The following is a 23,277-nucleotide window of genomic DNA, read 5'->3' on the forward strand; positions in this document are numbered from 1 at the left end:
TAGTCAGAGGACAGCGGCTATGCCCCCACTCTATATCTATGTGGTGCTCCCAGAATTTGTTTATAATAAAAATACTCGAAATGATTTGTATTCGTAGGAATAACATTAAAATCAATAACAACAACAACTGCAATCAGACTGCAGCGGCATCTCTCGCACACTGCGATTCAAAACTCAAAGAATAAGAAGTAGACGAGGCGTACTCACAAAAACGTGCAAAATAACTATATTTAAATTTTTGTGTAATTTTTGTTTATTGTATACAGAATAAATAGAGCAAACCCAAAAATAAATTCATTTTGAGTTAATATGGCCACCAACATATCAGAAATAAGATAGAACTCACAACACGTTTTGAAATCTACAAAAAAAAAATAAAATAAAAATTAAAAAAAAAAAACTGTGTAACAACAAAAACGCGTGCCCATTTCTTCATTATTACCCAATATAACTCAGCGATTGATTTTCTCAATGTTAAATGTGAGCTGATTTGTTTGATTGGAAAATGTCTAAGAAACCACGAGGGAATATACACAAAATTCGTCAATTCGAATTGGAAAAGGTAAGACAAAAAGTCGATTAATTGAGTTTAAAATATTCCAAATAATTTTATTTTACAACATTTTGTAAAATTAGCCCTACAAGCATATTAAAAAAAAAATATAATTGGGCTATTGTTGAAGCAAGCTATTTTGGTTTCTGAAAATCCTATAAACAAAATATATTGTTGATCGCAATGGAATTTTAAGTTTAAGTACGCTTATTTTTGAACTATTGGGTTGCCCAAAAAGTAATTGCGGATTTTTTAAAAGAAAGTAAATGCATTTTTAATAAAACTTAGAATGAACTTTAATCAAATATACTTTTATTACACTTTTTTTCTAAAGCAACCTGAAAGTAACAGCTGATAACTGACAGAAGAAAGAATGCAATTACAGAGTCACAAGAATCCGCAATTACTTTTTGGGCAACCCAATAATAAAGTTATTCGCTCGAAATCTTGCACAAATACCTATTATGTTAGTGAAAGCAGGTTGGAATTGTTTATCAGTCAAATCGGTCCACGCTTTGATATAGGACTCATATACGATCTCGTCTTTTTGATCCTTCAAAAGTTATGGTTTTCAATAACTGTTCTAAATAGATTCATAACCTGATAATATTCCCATATAAACCAAAGTCGCGATTTGAGACTCGCAATTATTACCCGACTGGGTGATATTTTGGAAATGGCGGCCAGACATGGCTAAATAGGCTTAGAATGTCAAGACGATCAAAAAGATAAATATTTTGTAAGATCTCAGATAACTATGTCATTGAATGACGAAGTTTGTCTATTTTATGTGGGAACAAATAAAAGCGTAGTGAATTCGGCCTGGCCGAATCTTGGCATCGATCTTGTCATGATGAGTTTCGTACGCATCCAGGGGCAGTTGAGCAGTGGAACCACTCTTCCAAAGGACACCGGACACTTGCGGTATGGCCGATTCCTCCTTAGATGCTTCACTAGCTGCTGCTGGCGCACACCTTGAGCTCAATCCAAACAGATGATCTACCCACATAGGGCTTGTCGGCTCCCGTTTTCACGCCTTCCCCTCCTGCTCCGATAGTGGCAGGGTGACTTCCAGTCTCCTGCAATCCGCCAGACTTTAGAGAAGTGGTCGATAGTTCCTCAGACAAGTATTCAGCTTTAACTTGTTGAATCCGCAGGACAAAACTCCATTTGACTTGTACAGGTCGGGAGACAGCCGGAGTTAAGTATGAATACCATATGTCTCGGGTCGTCATCAGCCTCATCCAATCTACCAATCTTTTAGTCGGTGATTGAAAGATTGGGATTACAGTACCTTAGTCTCCCAAGTATGGATTCAGGAACTGAGGGAGTCCTTGGTATCCAAACAAGTGCCATTGATCGAGAAGTAATATCTTTCTTATTGAATAAATCCAGTCTGCACCTGGCAGGACTGGCAGGACCTTCTCTTTATAAGCAAACGAAGGATTATAGATAAGAATTGCTATGCTATTGGAGCAATATCAGTTTATGAACCGATTCGGGCCATACTTGTATTGGATAATGTAGACGAAAGTAGAAGTCATTGTTGAAGGTCATGGGAGAAGCCGTTGTACATTTTCAGCCAAATCGAATAAGAATTGCGCCCTCTAGTGGGTCAAGAAGTCAAGATCCAAGATCGGTTTATATGGCAGCTATATCAGGTTATTAGCCGATTTCAACCATACTTAGCGCAGTTGTAAGAAGTCTTAACGAACCCCTTCATGCAAAATTTCAACCAAATTGGATAAGAATTGCGCACCCTAGTGGCTCCAGAACCATACTCAAGTAAAGAGGTTATGAACCGATTCGGGCCATACTTGTATTGGATAATGTAGACGAAAGTAGAAGTCATTGTTCCAAATTTTTAGAATAGCCCTGTACATCAGGCCTTATTTGACACATAGACTGAAGGTCATAGAAGAAGTCATTGTGAAAAATTTCACCCAAAACTGTTAATAATTTCGTCCTCTAGAGGCCAAGAAGTCAAATCTGGAGTTCGGTTTATATATCAGGTTCTAGACAATTTCATGCTATACTTGGCACGTATGTTAAAGTTCATAAAAGAAGTCATTGGGTTTCAGCAAAATCGGATGAGAATTGCGCCCCTTAGAGGCTGAAGAAGTATAATCGGAAGATCGGATTATATGGAAGCTATATCAGGTTTAGAACCGATTCAGACCATACTTGGCACATATGTTGTATGTCATAGAAAACGTCACAGTACAAAATATCAGCCAAATCGGGTAATGATCGGTTTATATGGCAGCTACATCAAAACATGGATCGATTTGAACCATAAACAATCCCCACCAACCTGCACTGACAAGAAGTATTTAGGCTTGTTCATGCACTTGGTTTTACTCCTTCGAAAGTTAGGGCGCTTTTGACAGACAGACGGACGGACATGACTAAATAGACTTAGAATGTCAAGAAGATCAAAAATAGTTATACTGTGTTGGGTCTCAGATCATTATTTCGGTGGGTTACAAACGGAATGACGATGTTAGTATACTCCCATTCTACTGTGGAGAGTACAAAGGGAGGGCCAAATCGGATAAGAATTGCGTCCTCTAGTGGCTCAAGAAGTCAACATCCAAGATCGGTTTATATGGCAGCTATATAATATACTTAGGACAGTTGATGGAAGTCATAAAAAAACCCTTCATACAAATTTCAACCAAATGGGATAAGAATTGCGCCCTCTAGTGAACTGATCCCAGATCGGTTCATATAGCAGCTATATCAAGTTATAGACCGATTTAAACCGTACTCAGCACAGTTGTTGGAAGTCATAACAAAACACTTAATGCAAACTTTCAGCCAAATCGGATAATAATTGCGCCCTCTAGAGGCCTAAGAAGTCAAGATCCCAGATCGGTTTATATGGCAGCTATATCAGGTTATAGACCGATTTGAACCATACCAAACACAGTTATTGGAAGTCATAATAAAGCACTTAATGCAAACTTTCAGCCAAAACGGATAATAATTGCGCCCTCTAGAGGCCTAAGAAGTCAAGATCCTAGATTGGTTTCTATGGCAGCTATATCAGGTTATATACCGCTTTAAACCATACTTAGCACAGTTGTTGGAGGTCATAACAATACACGCCATGCACAATTTCAGCCAAATCGGATAAGAATTGCGCCCTCTAGTGGCTCAAGAAGTCAAGATCCAAGATCGGTTTATATGGCAGCTATATTAGGTTATAGACCGATTTGAACCATACTAAGCATAGTTATTGGAAGTCATAACAAAACACCCAAAGCAAAATTTTAGCCAAATCGTGTGATAATTGAGCCCTCTAGTGGCTCAAGAAGTCAAAATCCAAGATCGGTTTATATGGAGCTATATCAGGTTATTGACCGATTTGAATCATACATGTCACAGTTGTTGGAAGTCATATTAAAGCACTTTATGCACAATTTCAGCCAAATCGGATAAGAGTTGCGCCCTCTAGTGGCTCAAGAATTCAAGACCCAAGATCGGTTTATATGGCAGCTATATCAAAACATAGACCGATATGGCTCATTTGGATGGTTCCAAACTAAACGACCAGGTGGGCTTTGGGATGTACTCTAAAGATCTAGAACTGGTCATATCGAAGAGGTTACCGGACCGGACTGCAGTATGTATCAAGCAGAGATCCTTGCAATTAAAGGAAGTGGTGGAATGGCTTAGATATAATGTAATTACGACGACTGGCATAAATATCTTCTCAGACGGCCAGGCAGCCAATAAATCCCTGGAGAAAGTATTTCTGAACACAAAAACCGCCCTCAACTGCAGCAGATCTCTCAACGAGATAGCTGAACAGTTCAAAATTCACCTGTTCTGGGTACCGAGCCACACAGATATCCCAGGTAATCTAAAGCAGATGAGCTTGCGAGACTAGGAACTACCTTACACACTCCAGGAACACTGGAATCTGTGGGTATGCCTCTAGCGACATGTAAGCTAAGTTTTCAAGACCAGGCCCGAAGGGCAACGAATAATAGATGGTCACAAAGAGGGGGCTGTGAGCATTCCAAAACTATGTGGCCTCATCTAGACTTGAAGGGGTATAGTGCTTTGCTGTCATTGGCTAGAACAGACGTCTCAGTCGTTGTGTCCGTCATGACAGGTTACTGTCTAATCGGAAAACATGCTGACAGACTGAAGGTTGCCAGCAACGACTTTTGCAGAAGCTGTAGGAACATCGAGGAAGAAGAGACTATAGAACACCTTCTGTGTGTGTGTCCCGCACTAGCAGTTAGAAGGAGATCTTCTGTTCCTGTGGTATCACAATGGACGAAAACGTCTAAGTGAGTCTGATGGCAGACTGCCATTTAAACCTAACCTATGGCCCATTTACAATCACAACTAACCTACACCAATTAAAAGTAGTTATGCAAAATTTTAAGCGCCTGGCTTTGCTCCTTCGAAAGTTAGCGTGCTTTCGACAGACAGACGGACGGACGGACATGGCTAGATCGACTTAAAGTGTCATGACGATCAAGAATATATATGCTCAATGGGCTCTCAGACGAATATTTCGACATGTTGCAAACATAATGACGAAAGTAGTATACCCCCATTCTTTGGTGGAGGGTATAAAAATATTTTCACACCAAAAAAATGTGGTCGTTTGAATTTGTAGTACTTCGTGACAGCTACCCTGCATGCATTCCTTGCATTAATCACCACAATTAGGATTGATCAAGCTTAATTACCGTGAGAATGATACTGGAAACAAACGATTCATTCTAGTAACATTCCTTTATTTTCCTTAAGTACGGAGGCCACCGTAGCACAGAGGTTAGCATGTCCGCCTATGACGATGAATGCCTGGGTTCGAATCCTGGCGAGAACATCAGAAAAAAATTTCAGCGGTAGTTATGCCCTCCTAATGCTGGCGACAAAAGGAGGGCCCCTATCATTGAGCTTTAAATTTGATCGGACAGCACTCAGTGATATTTGAGAAGTTTGTCCCAAATTCTTAGTGGAATGTTCATGGGCAAATTTGCAAACTTTAGTTCTCCTGTTAGAATTAAGTTTTATTGATCTATGTATTTAGATGTTGTTGATTTTATACCAAACCATTAATATGATTGATCAAGCTTAATTGCCACGAGACCGATACTGGAAACAAACTATTATTTCCAGTAACATTCCTTTATTTTCCTTAAATAATGTGTAAAATGTCAGCCAATTCGAATAAGTATTGCGCCCTTTGGGGGCTCAAGAAGTAAAACAGAGAGATCGATTTGTATGGGAGCTGTATAGGGCTATTGACAGATTCAGACCATAATAAACACGTACGTTGATGGTCATGAGAGAATCCGTGGTACAAAATTTCATTCAAATCGGATAAGAATTGCGCCCTCTAGAGGCTAAAGAAGTCAAGACCCTAGATCGGTTTATATGACAGCTTTATCAGGTTATGAACCGATTTGAACCATATTTGACACAGTCGTTGAGAGTAAGAATAAAATACGTCATGCAAAATTTCAGCCAAATCGGATAGGAATTGCGCCCTCTACAAGCTCAAGAAGTCAAGTCCCCAGATCTGTTTATATGAGGTTATGAACCGATTTGAACCATACTTGGCACAGTTGTTGGATATCATAACTAAATACTTCGTGCAAAAATTCATTCAAATCGGATAAGAATTACGCCCTCTAGAGGCTCAAGAAGTCAAGACCCAAGATCGGTTTATATGGCAGCTATATCAGGTTATGGACCGATTTAAACCATACTTGGCACATTTGTTGGATATCATAAAATAACACGTCGTGCAAAATTTCATTCCAATCGGATAAGAATTGCGCACTCTAGAGGCTCAAGAAGTCAAGACCCAAGATCGGTCTATATGGCAGCTATATCAAAACATTGACCGATAAGACCCATTCACAGTCCCAACCGACATACACTAATAAGAAGTATTTGTGCAAAATTTCAAGTGGCTCCTTCAAAAGTTTGCGTGCTTAGACGGACGGACGGAAATGGCTAGATCGACATAAAATGTCCCGACGATCAAGAATATATATACTTTATGGGGTCTCAGGCGAATATTTCGAGTAGTTACAAACAGAATGACGAAATTAGTATACCCCCCATCCTATGGTTGAGGGTATAAAAATGACCATACAGTAAAATGGGTTCTATTAGCATTTTTGACAACATCGTTAATTTAATACCCAAACCGATCCCCTGTTTAGCCTTTTGGACCACTATAAATCATTCAGAATTTTCATATAAATAAAAAATGTGTAACTATAACATATCTAGACAAATCAGGAATTCACTGCTCGGTCCCACTAGACTATTCTCGCTTTTTGTTTTTTTCAACATTTTTAAAATTTCTTGGGAACCACCCTAATGTTCCCCATCGACTATAGACAAAAATTGATTGTATCATAAGCATCAACAAATAAGCAGAGATGAATTGAAATTTTTCGTATTGAATTTTGAAATAAAAAATTTGTTTATAGAATACCACCTGTTTTGTCATTTTTTCTTGATTTGTTTGTAAATAAAAATAGGCGCTTAAAGATTGACCCAACATCTAGGCTACAGACAAGGAACAACAAATTGGTGGATAAACTTCACAACTTGAATCTTATCAGCATCCAGGAGAAGAATAAATTGACCAGCAAGACCGCATTGGCCCCTCGAATATATGGACTCCCAAAGATCCATAAAGAAGGTACACCGTTGAGACCAATATGTTCATCAATAAACGCGCCGTCCTATCATCTATGTAGGTACATAGTGAATATTTTGAAAAATATCACCAAGGATTCCAAATATAATGTGAAAGACGCAGTGGACTTTAAAGCTAAGATAAAGAACATGACCATAGAAAATGACGAAGTTTTAGTATCTTTTGACGTGGTGTCCTTGTTCCCAAGTATTCCAATAAATTTAGCACTCCAGACAATTGAGAATAAATGGGACGAGATTGAAAAATATACCAATATTCCAAGGGAAATTTTCAAGGAAATTCTAACATTCTGCATTAAGGACAGCAGATATTTTAAATACGATGACAAGTTGTATGAACAGCTTAGAGGAATGCCAATGGGATCACCCGCTTCACCCATTATTGCTGACATCGTAATGGAGGAACTTCTCAATAACACATTTGACAAAATAAGAAAACCTAAGATATTGACAAAATATGTAGACGACATTTTCGCGATTTTGAAGAAATCAGACGTGGCAGAGACGCTGAAGACTCTGAACTCCTTCAACAACTACATCCAATTTACGAAGGAAGAAGAATATGATGGCAAACTACCTTATTTGGACTCGGTAGTTTATAGACATGGCAACCAGCTAAAAATAGATTGGTATCAAAAATCGACGGCTTCCGGAAGATTAATCAATTTTTACTCTAGACACCACAAGAGAGTAATAACAAACACAGCAACGAATTTTATAAGAAGAGTATTTAGCATTAGTGATCCAGACTTTCATCCTGACAATGAGAGGAAAATAAAGGCAATTCTTAGGGCCAACGACTTCCCTAATTGGACAATTAATTCACTATTAGGCAAGGCCAAGGAACGTCTTGGAAAAATCATAGACGGAGAGCAGCCTACAAAAGGAAAAATTTATAAATCGCTAACATACATACAAGGATTCTCCGAAAGATTTGGCAAATCAAATCTATACGACAAGGACAAATACCATCTCGCATTAAAAACAGGCAAAACTGTGAATGAATTATTCAGCAAGACAAAATGTAAAATTAAAAATGAGGAGAAGTCAAACGTGGTATATAAAATTAGATGTAACGGCGACAAGTCCAATATATGCCCGATGGCATATATTGGCACTACCATGACGAAATTGAAAACTAGGTTATCTGCACATAAATCTGACCAAAAAGCCAATAATAGACCAATCGAGCAGAAAACTGCACTAGCAGCCCACTGTGCATTGACTGGTCATAAGCCAAACCTCAACGATGTGGACATCTTAGCTCAAGAGAACAATTACAGACGAAGATTCACTCTCGAGATGTTGCATATCATCGACTTACCGCCTGACGAGAGAATGAATTTCAAGAAAGATATAGAAAGCTGCGCGAAGGTATACCGCCACACAGTCAACAAGCACAGCAGAAGAGAACATTTAGTTGCCAACAGACAATAGTTCGTGTAACAACTCATTAAATGTAATAGGAATTAAAGTTTCTTAAAAATTATTGTTTTTCTGTTTTTATTGTGTGATTCGTTTTTACTAAAATTTGTGTTTTTCTGTTTTTTTATTTAAATACAACTAGCCTTGAAAATGGTAGACGGAGTCTACCGAAATATTGGAGAAAAATAAAAGAAAAAAACCTTAAATATTTGTGTTTTAATGGACCTATAGCCGATACAATACAACAAAATTAAAAAAAGAGAACGAAAAATCTGAAGAGGTGCTGAAAAGTAATAAACATTTGTTTTTCCTCCTTCTTGTGAGTTATAATATAAAATATAAAACGATTTAACATGAAATGGTATAAAGAAAAACAATTTTCATAAATATAGGAGACTTGCGTAAAAAACAAAATTTCAAATAAATTATTGAATACAATTTTTTTTAAATCGGTTTCCAGGTGGTATTTGAACTTGAATGACCATAAAATTCCTTAGCAGTTTTATCACACTCACCACTGTGTGTCTTAAATTTTACTGTCAATTTTAAAAATGCTTGCATTTTCAATATGTTTTCTTTTTTTACTTAATCTATTTGGCTTATAGCCAAAAATACGTATCTATTCAAATGAATATGCAGTATGTATGTATGACACTACACACACTCCAAAAAAAATCAAATATTCGGAAGCACAGATAAAAAAATTTTGTTTTTTATTGCACTCTGCATGCATTGAATTATTTTTTATTAGCCAAAATAAAAAACGATTTGGCCATTTTTTATTGATGAATTCACACCATGAACTGTTATTAAAATATACTTTTTATGGTACGTCTAATCATAAAATCAAATAAGAACGTATTAAATAGAAGAAAAATAATTTTAAAATACATTTGTGTGTACTATTAAATCAAAATTAAAATTAAATACAAAATTTTGTATGAAATAAACTATTGGACTATAAAAATCATTTAAATTAAAAATAAATTTTAAGAATTTTTAAATAAAACTTTTTTTTTGACTACCCGATCACTGCAATGTGAAACCACAGATCAAACCATGTAGTTTTCTACAAGACTTCATGTGCCTCCAAAAGCCTTGTTCACCAATTAAGTTTCCTCAAAATAATCCATATATAAACTAGGGTTGCCCAAAAAGTAATTGCGGATTTTTTAAAAGAAAGTAAATGCATTTTTAATAAAGCTTAGAATGAACTTTAATCAAATATACTTTTTTTACACTGACAGAAGAAAGAATGCAATTACAGAGTCACAAGCTGTGAAAAAAATTGTCAACGCCGACTATATGAAAAATCCGCAATTACTTTTTGGGCAATCCAATAGTTAGCTTGAGAATATTTTTAACAGAGTCCATGGGGGGTGGGTATTTTAGGTACCCAATCGAACTAAGTGTGTTTCCGCTAGCTGCGTTTATATCCACCATAGGATGAGGGTATACTAATCTAGTTTTTCTGTTTGCAACCCTTGACATATCGACCACATAAAGTATATTTATTCCTGATGAGCTTGATCAGGGATTCGGAGCAACAAAATAAAAATCTTTAAAAAACAAATTTTTTGGGTTTACGAACTAGTTATTTAGGCGAATTAAAACAAAAATTTAAAATTATTAAACCAACATGGGATAATTATAGAGTAAGGTTAGGTTAGATTTAATTGGCAGTCTGCCATCAGACACGCTTAGACGTTTTCATCCATTGTGATACCGCAGGAACAGAAGAAGGAGATGCCTTCTAGTTCCTATCGTTGAACCATCCAGATTGCTTTAAAAAGTCCAATAACTTGCAAATGTTCACATCCGTTAAATCAGATAGGTTCTCAAAGAAATGAGAACCTAAAGTGGAACTCCTTCTGACTGCTAGTGCGGGACGCACATACATAAGTTGTTCTATAGTCTCTTCTTCTTCGATGCCCTCACAGCTTTTTATAAAGTCGTTAGTGGCAACCTTCAGATTGTTAGCATGTTTTCTGATTATAATGACCTGTCATGACGGACACAATGACTGAGACGTTCTCTTCAAGTCTAGATTAGGCCACATAGTTTTGAAGTGCTCACAGCCCTTTGGGCCTGATCCTGAAAACTTAGCTTACATGTCGCTAGAGGCATACCCACAGATTCCAGTATCCCTGGAGTGTGTAAGTTAGTTCCTAGTCTCGCAAGCTCGTCCGCTTTACATTTCCTTGCGATATCTCTGTGGTCCTGCACCCAGAACAGGTGAATTTTGAACTGTTCAGCCATCTGGTTGAGAGATCTGCGACAATTGAGGGCGAAATACGTTCTCCAGGGATTTAAAGGCTGCCTGGCTGTCTGAAAAGATAATTATGCCAATCGTCGTTATGACATTATATCTTAGCCACTCCACCACTTCCTTAATTGCAAGGGTCTCTGCCTGATACAAACTGCGGTGGTCGGGTAACCTTTTCGATATGACCAGTTCTACATCTGTAGAGTACACATCAAAGGCCACCTGGTTGTCTAGTTTAGAACCATCCGTCTGTGTAACTTCTATTACCAGGGATATCGTTGTTGCAATCGGTTCTATCAGGAATAGTGATACAGTACTTTTTATCAAAAAGCAGCTCGGACATTGTATCAAGGATAACACAGTGTCCGTAGCCGCCACATGACCAAAAGAGAAAGCCCCCTTAACCTCACGGCCAGAGGCATTACATGTAGCATTAAATTCAGTGCATCAGATGGTGTCGTCCTACGTCCGGCTGTGACGCACAAGCAAGCCATCCTTTGGATCCGGTTGAGTATTAAACAGTAGGTGGACTTTTGAAGCGCCGTCCACGAGACCACAACACCATATGGCATTATGGGTCTGACAACTGCAGTATATACCCAAAGCATGATACGCGGTCTAAGCCCCCATCTTTTGACAATGGCCCTCTTACAGGTGTATAGGGCAAGAGTTGCTTTTCTTGCCCTTTCCAAAATGTGGGATTTGAAGTTCAATTTCCTGCCCAGCAAAACACTCAGGTATTTTGCACTTTCTGTAAATGGAACATTCTCCCCTCACAATGAGGCAGTGGCCAACTTGTATCTCCTGCTACTACTTCTGTCTTGCACGGATTTATACTTACACCAGTTTCGGTAGCCCACTTTGCTGTTGCACGTAGAGCTGAAGTATATCTCTTAGAGTGCTGGGAAACTTTCCCCTAGCCGCAATGGCCACGTGATCAGCATACGCTGCCACTTTTACGCCTTTTTCTTCCAGAGACAAAAATATATTCTTAATGGATATATTTCAAAGTAGAGGAGACAGTACACCTCCTTAAGGTGTTCCTCTGCTGACCCATCTTTTCAGATCCACAGATCCCAAGCCCACCTTGAAACTCCAACTCCTTCATGATTGACGTCGGTTTTACATTATTGAAAGCGCCTTCAATGTCAAGAGATGCTACCATTGTATATTCCTTGGCTGCGAGAGAACCATCTATGTAGCAGACTAGGTCGTGAATGGCTTTTTCAGTTGATTTGCCTTTACTATATGCATGCTGCTGCCAATCTTTCTCAGCGCACAAACAATCTTTCTTAGCGCATAACAATACATTTTAATTGAGCGTTGATCCCCGAAGGCAATTAGTCTGTATCGGCCCCGATACCAGCCTGCATCGTCACAAACTGGAGGAGACCCAGGAAGTTTCTTAAGAACATCGGAGTATACTGATGACAGTCCATTGACTATGCGACTCCAATTATTTCTAGGTATGCAGCCCTGTTCTTTTTCCTTGTCGACAACTGCCATCACCAAACTGTCCCTAACGACATTAGCAAAGGTTCTTCGACCCATCTTACTATTGTTCGCTCTAGTTCTTTTAGGCATGGGATGCCCTCCAGGTAACCGCAGCCTTTTGGCTGACTGCGGTGCAGTTTCCGAATCTAGACGTGTAGTCTTTAAGGTATCCTGTGCAGCGAATCCCCGAGCCCAACCTAGGGAGTCTCTATCCCTATTAGTGAAAGTCTTAAGATCATTCGCACCAAGCCTTTCATTAAACCTGAAAGCGATGCGTCTTCTATTATTCCAACCTTGGTTTGCCAGGGAAGACCGAAGAAATATTAGGTTCGGCCTTGTCCTAAAGACTCGAACTAGGCCTTGTCTTTAAGACTTGAACCAGGTGTCTTTGTCAAAAGCCCTTGCTGACCAGTCGTCTGTTGGCTAGTGGAGCCTGGAGCAGCCGCTCCACCAGTCAAGGTTTCAGTAGCAGACAACATGCTACGGCCTGATATCACCACCGCAGCTGTTGGGTCTTTGGAGTCCATTCTAAGTCTACACCCGGGCTCTAGATCTGCCGTTCAACTGGAAACAGACACAGATCATCAACCACCTAATGGATAACTCTATCGCAGCTATCCTTGAGTGACTTAAAATTCTCCAATTTTAAAAATTAAAAATTTACCAATTTTAAAAAGTTCCATCTTAAAGTCAAAACAACTGAAAACGAGCGTAGCGCTGTAGGGAAAGTCACAGTTTGGTTCGGTTTATGGGCTGGTGGCATCATTGGACCGTACTTCATTAAATATGATGCGAATCGTAACGTAACAGTGAATGGTGAGCGCTACCGTGAGATGATATCCAACTTTTTTTTACCACCATAGGATGGGGTACACTAAACTAGTCATTCCGTTTGTAACACCTCGAAATATTCCTCAAAAATCCCATAAAGTATATATATTCTTGATCGTCTCGACGTTCTGAGTCGATCTTGCCATGTCCATCCATCCGTCTGTCGAAATCGCGACTGCTATGGTCGAACGCGTAGCGATAGCCGCTTAAAATTTTACACAGTTACTTAATATTGATGTATGTCATTGGGGATTGCAAATGTACAATATTGGTTCAGATTTATATATAGCTGCCATATAATCCGGGACATATTTGGCCCGGCCGACTTTAATTTAATTTTAGTTGATTAATCTAAAATGTAATCTAATACGTATAATGTAAATAATACTCATTAAATCATTTTTTATCTTTCCAGATACAATTGATCGATGAATTTGATATCTTGCAAATAGTAGGTGAAGGATGGTTTGGCAAAATCCTATTGGTGGAACATAGAGCATCCCAAACCGAAATGGTTTTAAAAGCGGTGCCAAAACCTTATGTGTCGTTAAAGGATTTCTATCGGGAATTTCACTATGGCCTACATTTGGGTATACATCGAAATATTGTGACCACCTATGATGTGGCATTTGAAACAGCGGGATTTTATGTTTTTACTCAGGAATATGCACCATTAGGTAAGTTATGGCTTATAACAACGATTTCAGTAGTAAATCATAATTTTAATTGAGATACTCCCACTAGGCATTGAGTCAATGGCCTACTATATTTCTATTAAAACATTGAGGATAAGCGTTTCAATAATCACTTATACTTATGTGAAGTTGGCCATCCATTGGCGCCATGAAAGTGGACCCCAAGCAAATGCGCCCCAAATTGAGAATGCAAATAGACCCCAGCTTTGGGCTGCTTTTGCATTATGAAAAATTACCCCAATACAATTGCACCCTAAAGTATGAAAATACACCCCGAAAATAAATGCAATTTGTGCCGCAATAGTAAAAGTGGAGGCCACCGTAGCGTATAGCATGTCCGCCTATGAGGTTGAACGCCTGTGTTCGAACCCTGGCGAGAACATCAGAAGAAAATTTTCAGCGATGGTTATTCCCTCCTAATGCTGGCGAAATTTGTGAGGTACTATGCCATGTTAAGAGTTCTCCCCAAAGAGGTGTCGCACTGCGGCACGCCGTTCGGACTCGGCTATAAAAAGGAGGCCCCTTATCGTTGAGATTAAAATTTTAATCGGACAGCACTCAGTGATATGTAAGAAGTTTGACCCAGTTCCTTAGAGGAATGTTCATGGGCAAATGTGCATTTGCAAACATGCAAACTAGTCTATTTTTAAGACAGAATTTTTCAATGACAAAAGCGCTGCAGCCAAAAATTGCTTATAAACGTGACAGAAAAAGCCGCAGATGAAAAATATTTTCAAGAAATTTTTTTTTATTTTGGTGAAAACGCCCAGTAAGGATAATATTTTCAAAAATCGCTCAATTTTTTGGAAATAGTTTTTAATTTTTGTAATTTGACAAAAAGCGAAGCTGGAGTATATTTATCTCTAAAACCACCCAAGTTTTAAAAATTTGTTCCATTTTTACCATTTAATGGTTACACACGCCGCCGTTAACAAAATTTACATATTTTCCCTGAACAAAACCTTCTTCATATACCTGTTTGGAGCATATTTTCGTTAAGGGTTTGGGGTGCAATTTTGTGGAGCCAAAAAAGATACCCGTCCTATTTATTATATAACAAGCAAAAACGTGCTCAATTCTGCCGCGTCGAATCTTGGCAGTCCACCACCATGGATTTCGCTAAAAATTTTACCTTATTAGCTCAGCTTGATTTGACAATCAAATCGGGATTATAATTTGGCCTCTATGGTCTCAAGAATTCATATCGCGGTGTTGGTATTCGGGCCTATATCAGTTAAAGTCCAATTCGGATCCTTCTTGGCACGGATGCTAGAAGTCATAACAGAAGTCTGTGTGCCAAATTTTAATCTATATGGGATAAAAATTGAGGCCTCAGGAGGCTCAAGGGGAACTAAATTCCAAGGATCGGTTTATATGGGAGCTATATCAGTTTATAGACCGATTCGGATTATCCTTGGCACAGATGGTGGAAGTCAGAACAGAAGTTGTTGAGTCAAATTTTAGCCAAATCGGGTTAAGGACTCTAGAGAACATAAACGTCTGGAGACCACAAACGTCAAAAGTCGGGTGGTCGGTTTATATGAGAGCTTTATTTATATGGGCGCCCCGGTAGCCGAATCTGTGTTCCAAATTTTATCCATATCGGATGAAAATTGTGGCCTCTAGAGGCTGAAGAAGTCAAATCCAAGGATCAGTTTATATGGCGGCAATATTCGTTTATAGACCGATTTGGATCATATTTGGCACGGACGTCGGAAATCAGAACAGAAGTTCTTGAACCAAAATTCAGCCAAATCGGACGAAATTGAGGCTGCTAGGGCCTCAAGAATCAAATTCGGGAATCGGTTTATATGGGGGCTTTATCAGTTAATAGACAGATTCGGATCATACTCGGCACGTATATTGAAATTCAGAACAGAAGTTCTTGAGCCAAATTTCAGCCAAACGGATTGAGACTTCTAGGTATCCAAGAAGTCGAGTCAGGTGATCGGTTTATGTGGGGGCTATATCAGTTCATATAGGCGCTCCGGTAGACGAGTTGGTAGTATGTTCGGATTGCCAGTACGGGGGTCGTGCATTCGATTCCCATCAGAGGCCTTGATATGTCATTACTGTGGTTTCACAATGAACTTAAAAATTGTCTGGTCTGTCTAGGACTACCACCCTTCCCTAACTTAACCATGTCGGCTTATAGACCGATTCGGATCACATTTGGAACAGATGTTGAAAGTCACAATAGAGATCCTTGGACCAAATTTCAGCCAAATCGGATGAAAATGGAGGCCTATACTCGTATGAGAGCAAGAATTCAAAACTGGAATTTGGTTTAAATGGGAGCTATATCAAAATCCGATATGGCCCATTTGCAATCCTCAAGGAACTACATCGATAACATGTCTTGGTGAAAATTTCTAGCGGATTTTCCATTCCGGACGGACAAGTCTAGATCGACTTAGAATGTCAAGACGATCTAAAATATATGTACTTTATGGGGTCGCAAGCAATATTTTGAGGTGTTACAAACGGCATGACCAGATAAGTATACCACCATCCTATATAAAAATGAAGTTGCGCTTTGCTTGTTTGTTTGTCTATTCCGTTTATACCCAAAAACAACTGAAATTTCACAGATGGTTGAGTTCAGCCCCTCGGTGAAAATAGGGTACTTCATTTGTTTATATCTGAATTGGGGGTGGGGGGACCGTCCCCCTTACCAAAATTCTCAAATACGCCAGATCTCGGAGATGTGTCCACATATTAAAGCTAAATTTTGTATGCCCCGTTATGGCAACCCAAAAACACAAAATTAGAATTAAACTTTGGGGTCGCCCTACCACGAAACCCACCCACACGAACATGTTTATCGATTGTCCCCATCCGACATATATAATCCGATGGGGACAACATAGGACTCAAACAAAAAGTATTTGAGAGTAGAATACGAAACTTATATAAAAATGGGAGGTCTATTACCAGAGAGGTCACCCCTGCCTAGAATTATGACCCAAAGTACATGTACTCCGAACGGGACAGTGTGGGACTAAAACGAAGGGTATTTGAGAGTATAATACGAAACTTATATAAAAATTTGGGGTCAAATCCTACGGGGATCGCCCAACCTCAAAATTATGCCCCAAATGAACATGTACACCGAATATGGTGTTCTTATGAAAAGTTAACGAATTAAGTTAAAAACGAGTAAGAGTTAAAAACGAGTAAGAGTTAAAAACGAATAAAAATTATTCTAACATTTGGAAATAGAATCCGTTAAAACCGATCTCCCGATTTGACTTCTTGGGCCTCTAAAGGTTGCAATTATTATTCGATATAGCTGAAGTTTTGACCGGTGTGACATGCACGGTCCACATTGGTCCAATACTTGATAAAGCTCCTATATTATCTGATCTTTTATTTGAATATACCGTTAAATGCGATCCATGGTGGATAGTATATAAGGGTCTGCCTAAATTAACACTCCTTCACTTGTTTATTTTGATTCTATTAAAGATTAATTCTCTACCCTTTTAGGTGATCTAACTTCAAATGTCACCGATACCGGTGTCGGAGAACTCTACAGTAAACGGGTGGCCAAGCAGATTGGTTCTGCTTTAGATTATATGCATTCAAAGTAGGTGCCCTTTCAAGTATCTGGAATTATTTCTCCATAATATTGGTGTGTTTCTTCAATTTTCAGAGACATTGTACATCGTGATGTAAAATTAGATAATGTTTTAATATATCGTTCCGATTTTACTCGTATTAAGCTATGTGATTTTGGTGAATCGTATCAGACGGGAACTATTGTTGAGAGACGCAACGAATGGTTGCCATACAGTCCACCTGAAGTATTAGAAATAAAACCGGAAGGAACCTACAAGTAAGTATGGTTAACTCTAAATTGTAGCAGCTAAATAAGGATTAATATAAGATACAATGTACTTGAAAACACGCTTAGTTGGGTGAAAATAATCTTGACGTTAATTGGGGGTCTAACATAGCACAAACGAATTTTATTTTAAATACATATTCGATAAAAAATAGCGCAGTACTTTTGATTTCATTCAATTAAATCAGAGACTCCCTAGGACTCCCATAGTCAAATCGGAAATTTTATATGTGGACATGGATAGCAAAACACAACCCATATATAAAATTTCAGCCAAATCGTATAAGAGCTGTGAACTCAAATCGGCTATGTCTGGTTTAGACCAATTCTGAGCATATCAAATAGCACTTAAATTTTATAAATTTCATATCGAAATATGGGTTTATAAGGAGGCTTCACATATCAGGTAATAAACGATTTTAAACCATGGTTATGTTAGGTTAGCCTATCAACAGCCTTACTAAGGGATTTTACTCATCTGCTCTTCAATACCCTGAGATATTTCTGTTACCCGCTACCCTGAACAGGTGATATACCCAGTTCTACTTCTTCAGAGTACACACAGAAGCCCACATAGTCATTCAGTCCGGAACTATCCGAAAAAAGTCCACGTAACTTCTATTGCCAGAGATATTATAGTTCCAAAGAAAGTTCCATTATGCTCACGGCAGTGGTGACTCCAATTTGTTTGGAAACAATGTCCAGAGGCATTAGGTGTATCATTTACTCAGGGTTCAATCCATCCTTTGAACCCGACTGAGTATTGAACAGTAGTTGGATTTTTGAAACGCCGTCCACCAGGCCACAATACTATAGTATCATACATTTGATGTCCAAAGCTTCTTCCTTTAATCTATAGGACAAAACTCCCTTAGACTTATTCAGGTCTCCGGTTTCCACCAGTCCCTTAGCCTCCTAAGTAAAGATTCTTTGATATCCATGCATTTTCCATTAGTCGAGAAGGGATTTCTTCCTCCTTGACCAAAACAAGTGCTGCTACAAGCCAAATTCCAACAATCTTTTTTAAAGCGCAATGAGCTCCCATCTGTGGGACGTTCATCGTTATAAAGAGAATCTAAGCTGGGAGTTACCGGGCGCGTTCAGAGGTTGAGAATTGAGGAATGCTCCATACGGAGTATTGAACAGTAGTTGGATTTTTTGGACGAGACTACAACATTATAGTTTAATAGGTCTGACATCCTAAGCTTCATCCTGTTTAATCTATAGAACACAACTCCCCTAGACTTATTCAGGTCTCCGGTTTCCATCAGCCTCATTCAATCTACCAATCTTTGAGTCGGGATTACAGTACCTTAGCCTCCTAAGTAAAGATTCTTTGGTATCCATGCATGTTCCATTGGTCGAGAAGGGATTTCTTTCTCTTTGACTAAATCAAGTGCTGCTCCAGGCCAAATTCCAACAATCTTTTTTAGAGCGCAATGAGCTTCGATCTGTGGAACGTTAATCGTTATTACAAGAAGCTTAGCTGGAAATTAAGGTTTCGAATTGTAGAATGCGAATTGTGGAATGCTCCGTACGAAGTAACTGTAATTGCAGTCGCGGACATTCAGTATCGAGTGGAGTGACTCCGTGAGAGGACGGGCGGCACTGGTTCTTTCTTAAAAACTGAGCGCCGAAAATGGCGCTCAGTTTTGGCGTGTTATTGGCTCATTCATATAACCAATGGTCATCAAAATTCTATGACCATCGTTCGTATGGTTCGGAGTGCGCTCACTTATATGAGCTTGACGATCATTGCTACCTCCACATGCAATTGTGCTACAAAAAAACAGAGCGCAATGGTATATGTTGCCTGAGTATGGATCCACCATAGATATAAGTTTGGATCAGCACCCAAACCAGTCTGCATCGCCACAATGTGGAGGGAGCACGGGTATTTCCGTAAAGACCGGAGTATGCCGATGACATTTCATCGACTATAACACTTCACATGTTCCTTGTTGTGCAGTCTAAAAGTTAGAACAATAAATTGTTTTTGACCCTCGGTACACATTTCCTATATGGTGTAGACCGGACCTTGATGTGATATTGATACAGAACTATTTTCCGTATAAAAATTAGTTAACTGGACTATTTTTCAATGCATTCTATTAAAAGTTTTATTCGACGGAACTTAAGGCGTTCTTTGTTATTTTTTATGTGATTTCATTGTCATTTAATTGTGACTCATTTTTCAGAGCTGACCCCAGTCATGATGTTTGGCAATTTGGCATTGTCATCTTCGTTTGTCTTACTGGATGTTTACCCTGGCAAAAGGCGGCATCGGATGATCCACGTTATATGCGCTATCTGATATGGCAGAATAGCATGATGTTGGCCATAAGACGCACTCCAAAACTCTTCAAACTCCTAACGTCAAGAGCGCAACGTATGTTTAAGAGATTCCTTGAACCACGTGCCGATCGAAGACCGAAAAATCTCTCGGATTTAACAAAATTCTTGGATGATCGTTGGCTGGCAAAGACAGCCGAAAAAGAAATGGCTGAATATGAAACGGATGAATTGTGTCCGTCCATGTATTCGTTTCACAGTAGTCCCGACGAAAAGAATCGTTTGCTATATAATTTGGCCGATTGTGGCATAGAGACCAATGTGGATAGGCACACCAAAAAGATACGAATAAAGGAGTGGATCGAATCATCGGTGATAACGGAAGAAGATGAGGTGAGTCATTTTGGATAGAAATGATATTGAAAAACATCCAACATAAAAAATTGCTTTTAATTATTCTATCGTAGCATTTAAGTTGTTAGGCAATATTACTTGGGGCTCTTCTTTGTTTGTGGTCAGCTTAGAGTTGCCTCATTTAAATTTGCCTATTATTGTTAAAATCTTTCTATACCCTGCACCATAGGATGGGGGTATACTAATTTCGTCATTCTGTTTGTAACACCTCGAAATATGCGTTTGAGACCCCATAAAATATATATATTCTTGATCGTCATGTCATTCTAAGTCGATCTAGCCATGTCTGTCCGTCCGTCCGTCTGTCTGTCGAAAGCACCGTAACTTTCGAAGGAGTAAAGCTAGCCGCTTGACATTTTGCACAAATACTTTTTTCTAGAATTGGTCGGTTGGGATTGTAAATGGGCCAAATCGGCCCATGTTTAGATATAGCTGCCATATAAACAGATCTTGGGTCTTGACTTTTTGAGCCTCTAGAGGGCGCAATTCTCGTTCGATTTGACTGAAATTTTGCACGTGGTGTTTTGGTATCACTTCCAAAAGCTGCGCTGAGTTTTGTTCAAATCGGTCCATGTGTTGATACAGTTGCCATATAAACCGATCTTGGGTCTTGACTTCTTGAGCCTTTAGAGGACGCAATTCTCGTCCGATTTGACGGAAATTTTACACGTAGTGTTTTGGTATCACTTCCAACAACTGTGTTAAGTATGATTCAAATCGGTTCATAAGCTGGTATAGCTGTCATATAAACCAATCTTGGATCTTGACTTCTTGAGCCAATAGAGCGCGCAATTCATATTTGGCTGAAATTTTGCATGAGGTGTTTTGTTATGAACTCCAATGACTGTGCTAAGTATGGCGCAAATCGATACATAACCTGATATAGCTGCCATATGAACCGATCTGGGATCTTGACTTCTTGAGCCTATAGAGGGCGCAATTCTCATCCGAATTGGCAGAAATTTTGTACAACGGCTTTTCTCATGACCTTCAACATACATATCTAATATGGTGTAAATCGATCGATAGCTTGATACAGCTTCCATATAAACCTATCTCCCGATTTTGCTTCTTGATCCCATACAGGGTGCAATTCTTATCCGAATGAACTGAAATAAAACATCCATTTATGGTCCGAATTGAACTATAACTTGTTTTTTTATCCTTTTTTTTGCCTAAGAAGAGATGCCCGGAAAAGAACTCGGCAAATGCGATCCATGGTGGACGGTATATAAGATTCGGCCCGGCCGAACTTAGCACGCTTTTACTTATTTCTTTTTTATTTACTAATTATTTCATCCCTTCTCAACACTATTACAGGAGGAAATGGAAGAAACAAACTCAGCCTCGTCACCTTCATCTTCGGTTTCTCGAGAACCGGTGCGTGGTCATATATCATCGCTGCGTACAGCCTCCAATGATAAGCCCAAAGAAATCAAAACAACACTTAAAGATGCCAATCAGAAACATTTCGATCCTCGCACTGGTGTCGTCCAGACAGGACCCAGTGAAATGGGCACAGCACAGTTCGATACAACACACAAATCAGATAGTCCTTCCTCGATGGCCAGTAACCTATCTACCATGATGAATAATGACAGTTTGGCGGGAAGCCTTATAACATTGGGCTCCCGAGCCGATCTGTTATCTAGTAGTTTGGAAATATATAACTCCACCACCGCTGATCTAAATCGTATGGGTGTTCTTAGTAACAGCTATGATCAGCTCAGCGATGCCGGCGATAGCTATCCGAATATACCGGCAGTGGCAGCCCCCAAAAATTCTATAGGCGTTGGTACTTCAAGACCCATGGCCGGAAATAAGGGTATTTTGCAACGCTCGAAATCAGATTCTGTAAGAATGGCTTTGTTTGCCAGCTCTCCAGCATTGGACAATGGTAACGGCAATCAATGGCAGGCGGGCAATCCTACGCTACAACCCCAATTGAACAACAACAACAATAAATCAGTAACATTTTCCGGTTTGGCCAGCTCCTTTCAGACCATGGCTCCCATATTGATGCCAGGAAGTATGGCATCCCCAGCTAACAAACAGCAACAACCATTGCAACAGCAGCAACAGCAACCGTTGAGGATAAATCAAAATCACAATAAAAATCATCCAACTTTTTATGATTCTCACATAAAGGACAGTGCCTATGGTTCATCAGAAATAAATGATTCGCAGTGGAGTCATCAAAACTCTCCGGGACCCATGGTCATGAACGCAAATGGAACCAGAGCACAAAATGGTTTTCAAACTCCCACGAACAATATGCCAAAAATGACCAGTCCTCTGTCTACGGTTCGTACCCAAAGCTCTCAGCAGCAAAGGGCCTACACGGGCGCATTGACAACGAGCATGAAAGACTCCGCTTACGATCGTGTTAATCCAAATATATTCAAGAAGAGTAGATGAATTTTACTCGTAACTGATTTGAATCAAAAACATCTTTTTTTTATTTGTGACCCTTGAATATACGAGTATCTGTCTGATATTTATAATATATTTAATATGATTTTAATTTTATCTATTTTTATTGTTAGTTTTAAATAAAAAAAAAATTATTAAAAACACAAAAATTCTACTGGTTCGAATTTGATACTTAAATATAAAGTAAGGAGTATTAAGACCTGGTTATGTTCTCGTAAACGTAGGAAAACGTGTCAGCTGTTTTGTTTGTTTGTTTGCTGTAGCATTTGACAATTTATTGTTAATAATAAAGGTTGAACGGGAAGCTCACCATGAAAAGGTG

General features: G+C 38.9%; 1 protein-coding gene across 4 annotated transcripts in view; it reads left to right on the plus strand.

The window, feature by feature from the left end:
* Positions 1 to 23,016, plus strand: part of LOC106087662 (serine/threonine-protein kinase par-1) — a 48,877-nt gene extending 25,861 nt beyond the window's left edge. For all 4 annotated transcript variants that reach the window (XM_059370234.1, XM_059370237.1, XM_059370235.1 and 1 more), the window contains exons 2-7: positions 267 to 562; positions 13,690 to 13,951; positions 17,459 to 17,558; positions 17,625 to 17,807; positions 20,015 to 20,501; positions 21,843 to 23,016. In XM_059370234.1, coding sequence (XP_059226217.1) covers positions 506 to 562; positions 13,690 to 13,951; positions 17,459 to 17,558; positions 17,625 to 17,807; positions 20,015 to 20,501; positions 21,843 to 22,940 — 2,187 coding nt within the window. In that variant the 5' untranslated portion in view covers positions 267 to 505 and the 3' untranslated portion in view covers positions 22,941 to 23,016. The remainder of the gene's footprint in view (positions 1 to 266; positions 563 to 13,689; positions 13,952 to 17,458; positions 17,559 to 17,624; positions 17,808 to 20,014; positions 20,502 to 21,842) is intronic.
* The last annotated feature ends 261 nt before the right edge of the window (positions 23,017 to 23,277 follow it).

This window comes from Stomoxys calcitrans, chromosome 5 (genome assembly GCF_963082655.1).
Source record: "Stomoxys calcitrans chromosome 5, idStoCalc2.1, whole genome shotgun sequence".
Lineage (NCBI taxonomy): Eukaryota > Metazoa > Arthropoda > Insecta > Diptera > Muscidae > Stomoxys > Stomoxys calcitrans.